Source organism: Neovison vison, chromosome X (genome assembly GCF_020171115.1).
Source record: "Neovison vison isolate M4711 chromosome X, ASM_NN_V1, whole genome shotgun sequence".
NCBI classification, from domain to species: domain Eukaryota; kingdom Metazoa; phylum Chordata; class Mammalia; order Carnivora; family Mustelidae; genus Neogale; species Neogale vison.
The window spans coordinates 2,578,590-2,587,043 of NC_058105.1; the positions used below are offsets into that span (position 1 = coordinate 2,578,590).

Below are 8,454 nucleotides of genomic sequence, written 5' to 3' on the forward strand. Positions count from 1 at the left end.
GTCCATTTAGTAAGCTCCCACAGAGTTCCAATCATTGTACAGAACATCGAAACAGTTGTTTGTATTCTTTTAGAGCAAAATTGCCTATTCTGTCGTGCTCATTTTTGAGTGGCATGGACATTTTAGTTCCATTGTCATAAAATGACCAGTTCTTCAAGAGTTGCTCAAGAAACAAGTTTTTGGTCCATAGAATTAGATCATGAAGGAAGTTTCTTTGCCAGTTGTTATACTTAGTGTCCTCTCCCTCTGAAACCACCACCACCCCTTCCTCCTTTGAAGCCTCTGCTTCCACGTCCTCTTTCTCCTCTGTCATCTTCTCCCCTTCCCTCTCCTTGGCCTCCCCTGCTACCACCTGTTGGGGTTCCCTTCTCACCTGGATGTTGGGATAAAAACCCCTGCAATGGTATCAGTTTATTTGGGTCTGTATAGAACTTCTGCAGTTTTTTTTTAAAGGAAGATGCCTTAATATTTTCTGACAATTTCACAGACAAACTAAAATCTCTAAGTTGTCCGCATATTTCCTCCACCTTACCAAGTTGTTCTTTGTTCTGTAAATCAACTGGAGCATTGAAATAAGACATCTTCTTTTCATCTGTAGTACAACTACAGACTGTGTCATCTTTGCAGGGATGTAGGAACTCTCCTAATAAAACTACATGTTCCAGAGGTCCTAGGTCCTGGCCTTTGTTAAAACCTCCACGGCCACGAAAGAGTGATGTTATTTTCAAAGTTAGGGTCTTGGGGAAAAGTGGAGGAGATAACCTTAGAACAGAGTGTGGACAATGTGCCAATATCAACAGGAAGAAAGGCCTAACATATGTGTATATTTCTGGGAAGGGACATGATATATATTGTGATAGCTTATAAGGTTCTTTTCTGAACTTCTTTCTTTATCTGTTCATCTCTCTCTCCTCCTTTTTTTTTTTCCCCAAGCAATGTCATCAGCTGAGAGTAAAGTTGGAAAAGAAATTGTCGGATATCTGAAATGGAAGGATAATGCAGAAAATAGGCTTTTATGGCAATGAGGGAAGGAGTGAATTACAGAAATATATTACAATTGCCTGGCAGCCTTCAGAGCCTTGCCTAACCTTAAGAGGTTTAGAATGGCAATACTTCTGGGTTTCCAGAAGTAGAGGAAAACCAGTTACATTAATGTCTATCATATGGATGGACTGTGTAATTTAAGCTAGATGGAAATGAGTGAAAACTTACTAAGGGTAACAAGGTGGGGAGAGGATAACTGGAGTTGGGGTACTGGCAGAAATGAAATGAAAATGTAGAACACAGTAGACAGAATGAGATGTTTGAAGCTGAAACTAGGAAGTGGTTACATCTTTTGTTATGACAGGGTCTAACATCTACCCATGGGAGTAGGGGGATAAGATAAGGTGAAAAACAAGAACATTTGGGAAGAGGAAGTCAAATGAAATTTCAGAGTCTTCGAAGCATTACACATGCAAATAATGAAATTACCAAGAATTGTGGCTGAGGTAGTATTAGAGAGTGACAATGAGCTAAGAGAGAAAATCTCCAGAAAAGGCTGGAGGGCTTGGCCATTTTTAAGGTCCTTACAAAGACAGGGTGTTGACCACTCCCCGTTGGAGCCATTTATAGATTTTTGAAGCAAGGAGATTTAGAGAGGGAAGAAGGAGAATATAATTAAAACATCATATAGATAGTTTTGAGGGAGGGGGGACTTGGCCATTTTCCAGGTCATTACAAAGACAGAATATTGACTGTTAATCTGATATCATCGTCCTCTAAGTACCTGAAGCCAATATGGCTAATTTTAATCACTGTAACATTTGTTCAGATAATCGATTAATTGTTTAGTAGTCACCTGTGGCTGACCTGGAAGCAGATCATTAAGCGTGGCATTTCTTCTCGAAGTGGAAATATAAAAATGAAAACTGGAATCATGATTTTAGCTTAATTTGACAATCCAAGAGAAAGTGATTCAATTAAGATCATAGTGTTAATAAGTACAGAGCCAACAATAGAACACAACTGAGTTAAGATGGACAGATTTAGCCACAAAGGAAAATAGAACAAAACAAAAGCGACAACGGCAGCAATAACAACAAACAAAAAAGAAAACGGGACGGTCTGTTAAATTTGGATTTCACACAAACAATACATTTTTTTTTGGTAGTAGTATGTCTCAAATATTGCCACAAAATATTCTCAAATATTGTCACACAACATACTTAATGTGTTGACAACGCTGTCCTCAGTAAGTCAGTTCACTGGTTGTCTCTGTCTCTGTTGCTTCAGAGCCTCGTTGTGTAAGTTACAAGGGTGTGTGTGTGTGTGTGTGTGTGTATTAGGGGAGGGTCATGCTAAGAAGCCATGGTTTGTATTTTCTTTGTGCTTAAGCATAATACCTTTAGAGTATTTTATGAGAGTTGAAGGCAATTATAGCTAAAAGTCAGATAAGCCAAAGAGATGTTACCAGTCAAGTATTTGTTTAAAGGCAGCATCGTCACCCCAAGAATGCATCTTTCTTATATGGGCTGCTTCTTGATTCTCTTTCTGATGTCGAACAATTCAGGAACTTCTCACCAAAAATAGTTGCAATTTCCTGGGAGAGGAGAAGTTTTGTTGGAAGGTTAGTCAAGTATACTCATCTTTACCATTTTTCTTGCCATGTTTTTTGTACTGATCTAGAATCATGTTATTAGCACAAAGAAATACTATATAAACAAAGACAGTAAATGTGCACTAACCAACATATATTTTCTACGAAACCTTTTGCCAAAACTATTGCTTGATCTCTTTCAGTGACAGGACCTTTCTAATTATTTCTAAATGACTTACCACATCATTACAGATTACAGCTCTCTCCTGGACAAAATCAATCTGTTTAAATAGGAAATGATTTGCTCCCAGATTAACACAACATTCACATTTTAAACTATTGACTAAAAATGTCAGCCTTTCACATTTTAAGTAAATAGACTTGCTGATGCCTCCGTGGCTCAGTCAGTTAAGCATGTGACTCTTGATTTCTCCTCAGTCATGATCTCATTGTCATGGTACGGAGCCCCTGCATGGGGCTCTGTGCTCAGTGTGGAGGTGGAGTCTGCTTGTCCCCCTTCCTCCTGGTCCGCCCCTCCCTCCCCATCTGTCCCTCCTACCCTCACTCTCTTTTGCACACATGCTCTTGCTCTCTCTCACAAATGATTAAATAAATAAAATCTTTAAAAGAATAGACTTGCAGTTACCAAAATGATGAGGTAGCCAAGCAAATTGTGGTTGATTTCCTGTTATTGTCCACAAATGGCAAAATGGCATTTAAAAAATAGATATGAGAAACTTTATGTCCTTGCTGTTAATTGGGCTCTTCTCATATGCTCAACTTAATTTGAATTGGACTTTCTTAGCCCAATTGGACTTTATTTTTCTAACATTCTCCTACAGATTCTCAGACTTTAAAGATATAATGTTTTAGTTTCTTAAGATGCTGTAAAGGTGTGATCATTTACAAATATGAGAAAATAAGTCACATAAGGTAATATTCAAATATAATTATCCAGTTAAAAACTTCCATAAAAATGAATAGGTACCTAAATTGCCCAGTGGTAATAGTTAGGTTTTTAGAAATTGTTATTAGCTTTCTTAGGTTGATAATAATTTTCCTTTTATTTCTGAGTGCATATCCTGTGCCATTTATTTCTCATAGTGAAGCTGTGCAATTATTTTGGATGTCAAAACTGAAGCTCGGGAAGTTAGGTAACTTGGGGGGGGGTGCCTGGGTGGTTAATCAGTTAAGTGTTTGACTCTTGATTGTGGCTCAAGTCGTGATCTCAGGGTTGTGTGATTGAGCCCGTGTCAGGCTCCGCACTCAACGCAGAATCTGTTTGAGATTCTTTCTCTCTCTCTCCCTTTGCCCTTCCCTGCACTCCTGTGTGCTTGCTCTCTCTAAATAAACAAGTAAATAAATAAAATTTGGGGGGTGTCTGAGTGGTTCAGTCAGTGAAGCTTATAACTTTGGCTCAGGTCATGAGTTCAGGGTTCTGGGAAGGAGTTCCTTGCTGGGATCCACGCTCAGTGGGGGGTCTGCTTCTCCCTCAACCCCTCCCTCAGTTCTTGCTCTCTTTCTCTCTCTCATTCTCTCAAATAAATAAATGAATAAATAAAATCTTAAAAAAAAAAGAAAGCTAAGTAACTGGCCCAGTATCATGTAGCTGGCAGGGCTGTGACACAAATTCCAAAGCCCGTGGTCTGTTTGCTGGGTAGTTACACAAAGCCTTTCAAAACCAACTCAGTTTTGATCAGTGATATATTGTGCAAGATGTTTTTCGATTACTCTGAAAAAAATTATTACTGATAGACCACAACTTATTTGTATATTGTTTTACCATTTCCAGCGTACTTTAATTTATACCACCTTAGACTGTCTCAGTTTTGTTTTCAACTCGTGTCAACCATCAGAGATAGACAAGGTTGGTCTATTTAGCTCAGCTTACCAATGAAATAGCCAAGAGATTAAATGCTATTGCCAAGGTCATAGATGAAGTAACAGAGCCGGCAATCAGGTCCAGACCTCTTGTCTCTAAGATCTACTGCACCATGATGATGACGCCCTTTGGATGCCGTCCTCACTCACTCTGCTTGGCCTGTGACAGGCCGCATTCGGCCTTCTTTTGCAAGTGCCTTCATTCCTCCGTTCAGTTTCTCATGCCCGTGCTGGGCCTCTCATCCGTCGTGATGCCCACACCACTTTTCTCAAGCTCTGATAGCCTTCTCTGAGCCACAATAGCTTCTTCCAGACTCCAGGCATGAAAACCTGCCTCGCTTGTCTCATCTCAGTCTTTAGGACCGAGTTGTTCTGGAACAGAAGAGGTCACGAGTCTCTAAAAGGATATAGTCCCTGAAAGAAGGGAAGTACACAAAGACAGCTTCACTTTACTTTGCCCGTGCGGTTTGCTGGGAAGAAATTGCAGCCCCACTGGACTGAAGCCATAGAAGTCAGGGTCTGAGGCTGTCGGAGCGAATGGATACCAAGGGGCAAATCTCTAGAGAGGAGAGAACCACACAATGGGGCTTCCTCATTCTGTGCTTCTCAGAAAAGATACAGCGGACTCCCTCCAAAACTGCACAAAAATAGGACGAGACTCCAAGACTCTTGGAGTCAGCAGAGATTAGCAACTAGAATGCTGAAGAGCCTCACAGAGATTCCGACTGCTATGTTTTCAGGGCATTTTATGTGTATAATTATTTGTTTAATATTTAATTTTTCTTCCTACGTGGAAGAAAAAGTGTAGAGCATGTTTCTCTCCCATCAACTTCTGGATTTCTTAGACCATATTAACATAACGTAGATATCATATATTTTGTACTCTATCTCTTCAACAATTATTTTTATGTGGACGTTGAGTTTTATAACCAAGTTAAATTTACTTTACGTTTGAGGCTTAACCCTAAACCTCCTCAACAGCATTGCTAGTTGTAAACTCTGTGCAGCTTTCTGTGTCTAGTGGGTTAAGTGTTTGAGGTCGATCTTCTTAAAATCCTAATTCTGCCTCCAGGGTTATTCACAATATCTCTGTGTGTGTGTGTGTGTGTGTGTATGATATCTCTCATAGCAGCCTGATTGGAGTAATGGCAAATGACATGACCACGGCTGCACAAACGGATAAATACAAACAACTGGGTAGCAGATGAAAAGTACAAAGTGTTTAACCTGAATAATTATCACTGGAACGAAGATTAAAACAAGAGTTATCACATCTGAAACATCAGAAAGTAGGGACGCCTGGGCGGTGCAGGCAGTTAAGCATCTGATTCTTGGTTTCCTCTCAGATCCTGATCTCAGGGTCGTGAGATCGAGCCCCAGTTGCAGCTTGGCGGCCAGTGTGGAGTCTGCTTAAGTCTCTCTTTCGCTCTCTCTTTGTCCCTCCCCCCAAAATCAATCAATCAATCTCCTTTAAAAAAAAAAAAAAAGAAACCTCGGAAAATAAAAGAAAAGTGCTAATACCAGGGTTAGCATGGATATGAGAAAAATGGGTCCTTTCATACATTGCCTGGGGAAATGTAAATTTGTACAAGGTTTCTGGAGAAAATTGTGACAAAATGTGTCAAAGTTCTTAATGTGTTCTCATCCATTTTTCTGGTGGGGTTCTTATAAATATTAAATATTGTTGCTACAGACATACTTTAACATATACCCTTGGTTCAAGTGTTTTTTCTAGGGTAGACATTCTCCAATTGGACCTCCAACACCTTAGGACCTCTTTTATTTTTTTTAAGATTTTATTTATTTATTTGTTAGAGAGAGTGAGGGAGAGAGAGCACAAGCCAGTGTAGGCAGAGGGAGAATGAGGAGCAGACTCCCTGCTGAGCTGGGAACCCAATGTGGGGCTCAATCCCAGGACCCTGGACCTGAGCCGAAGGCAGACGTTTAAGTGAGTGACCCAGCCAGGCGCCCACCTTAAGACCTCTTTAAACTCTTATAAATTATTGAGAAGAACCCCAAATATGTATATATGTGTGTATATAAACTTGTATTAGATAGTAAACTGAGAAATTGATATTTAGTCATTTCATTTGAAAATAACAAATCCATTACATGGTATTAAAATATTTGAATGAAAAATAACTTTGTTTTCAAAACAAAACAAAACAAAAACAATGGGGAAAGGGACTTCTTTTACATTTTGCAAATCTCTTTTTAGTGTGCGGATTAAGAACAGCTGGTCGGGGGCGCCTGGGTGGTTCAGTGAGTTAAACCTCTGCCTTTGGCTCAGGTCGTGATTGCAGGGTCCTGGGATCGAGCCCGGAGAGCCTGCTTCCCCCTCTCTCTGCCTGCCTCTCTGCCTGCTTGTGATCTCTCTCTGTGTCAAATAAATAAATAAAATCTTTGGAAAAATAAAAAAAGAACAGCTGTTTGGGTCCATGTATCTGTTTCTGTACTCAATCTACTGCAGTGTATCATTTCGGCTGAAGTTATTTTCTCTAATAGATGATTTTGAAACAATAAATTTACTTTAATAATGCTTTAATCATATTCCTTAAATTCTAATATACAGTTTTTTCATTAACATTCAGTTTGAAATATTTTATAATTGTTATTATTTTATTTTCAGCCTGTGTTTTATTTAGACTAGTGACGTTTTCAAAATAAAAGTTCAAATTAAGTTTTCCAAAATCTCTAAGTAACTTTATGGATAAATGTGGCTTTCATGTCCATTTATTTTCAGGGTTACAAATTTCCCTGTTAATTTCATATTTTCTCCTTAGTTATTTGATACTTTAAGAAGGTGTGGGGACATTTTGTTTCACAAGATGTCTGTGTATCAAATCATCACATTGTACACCTTAAACATACATATGTTATATATCAGAGATATCTCAGTAGAGCTGGGGGGAAAATGGCAGCAAGGGATATGATGTGTGTATAGATCCAGCTTCTTTAGTTTCTTGAGTGTTGGGATAGACCTAGCCCAGTTTTCACAAAAAGAAATACCTTTAAATGCTTTTTAATTATTAAGGTTTTTTTCTTTTAAATTTTAGAAATTCCATTTGACTCTTTTATGAATCCCAACAATCTTTTAAAAAAGAGTATCTTTCTTCTCTTTCATATATTTCATTTAAATTTTTAAAAATCATGTATTTCATTTTATCTTTTATTTTATTATCTACATTTTAGATTATATATTAGATAAATCCATTAGGTGTATGTTCTGGGCTAATTGTAGAGCTTATTGTTTCTGCTAATTCTGGTTGGAAATGGATTATTTTCTGGTCTATTATGTATTGTGGGACTAAAAACTCATAGAATCCAACTCTGTTTGTGGAGATCCTAGAAAGCCTGAGCTAAGGACCCATCTTTTTAGAAAATGTTAGCATTTGTTTCTTCCAAGAATACCAGGATTCTACTCAACTAAAAACATTTGATTTTAGGGGCGCCTGGGTGGCTCAGTCAATTAAACATCTGCCTTTGGCTTAGGTCATGATCCCAGGGTCCTGGGATCCAGTCTTGCATCGGGCTCCCAGCTCAGTAGGGAGTCTGTTTCTCCCTCTCTCTCTGCTCCTCACCCCCCACCCCATCCCAACTCGTGATTTCTCTCTATCAAATAAATAATTAAAATATTTTAAAAAATTAAAAAACTCTTAATTTCTTGTCTTTTTCCCCCATGCTGCAGAGGGGATGTAAATCTGAGCCCCTTTGCCTGCCTAAGGATTGATTATGCTGATGTTAGTGGAATTAGAGGAGTCGGAGGAGACTTCTTTTTCACCTAGACTCCAATATGAAATAAAGTTATTTATTATCTTTTTGTACTATCTTGCGGATTTTTTCCCAAGTCCATTTTTTCATGGAAGATGTAGACTTTTCAGTATCCCAATATTTTACAGAAGATTTTAGCCTTCATTCCTTTCTATGAGGTTGTGGTGAAGGGAATGGCCTCTGAATTCCTGGGGGGGTGTTAGTAGGTACACATGGGAAGGGCA

General features: G+C 38.7%; 1 protein-coding gene across 1 annotated transcript; it reads right to left on the reverse strand.

Moving 5' to 3' along the window:
• Positions 1–230: 230 nt before the first annotated feature.
• On the reverse strand, positions 231–4,662 carry LOC122897522 (H/ACA ribonucleoprotein complex subunit 1-like). The gene is made up of 2 exons (XM_044235770.1): positions 4,610–4,662; positions 231–762 (listed from the first exon to the last, which is right to left on the reverse strand). Exons 1-2 carry the CDS (start codon positions 4,660–4,662, stop codon positions 231–233), a joined length of 585 nt encoding a protein of 194 aa, XP_044091705.1.
• Positions 4,663–8,454: the final 3,792 nt, after the last annotated feature.

Coding starts and splice junctions, on each gene's coding strand:
- LOC122897522 (XM_044235770.1), bottom strand. CDS start 4,662: ATGAAGGCACTTGCAAAAGAAGGCCGAATGCGGCCTGTCACAGGCCAA. Junction 763..4,609: donor CCTGTCACAGGCCAAGCAGA/GTGAGTGAGGAC, acceptor CTCTGTTCTAAG/GTTATCTCCTCCACTTTTCC.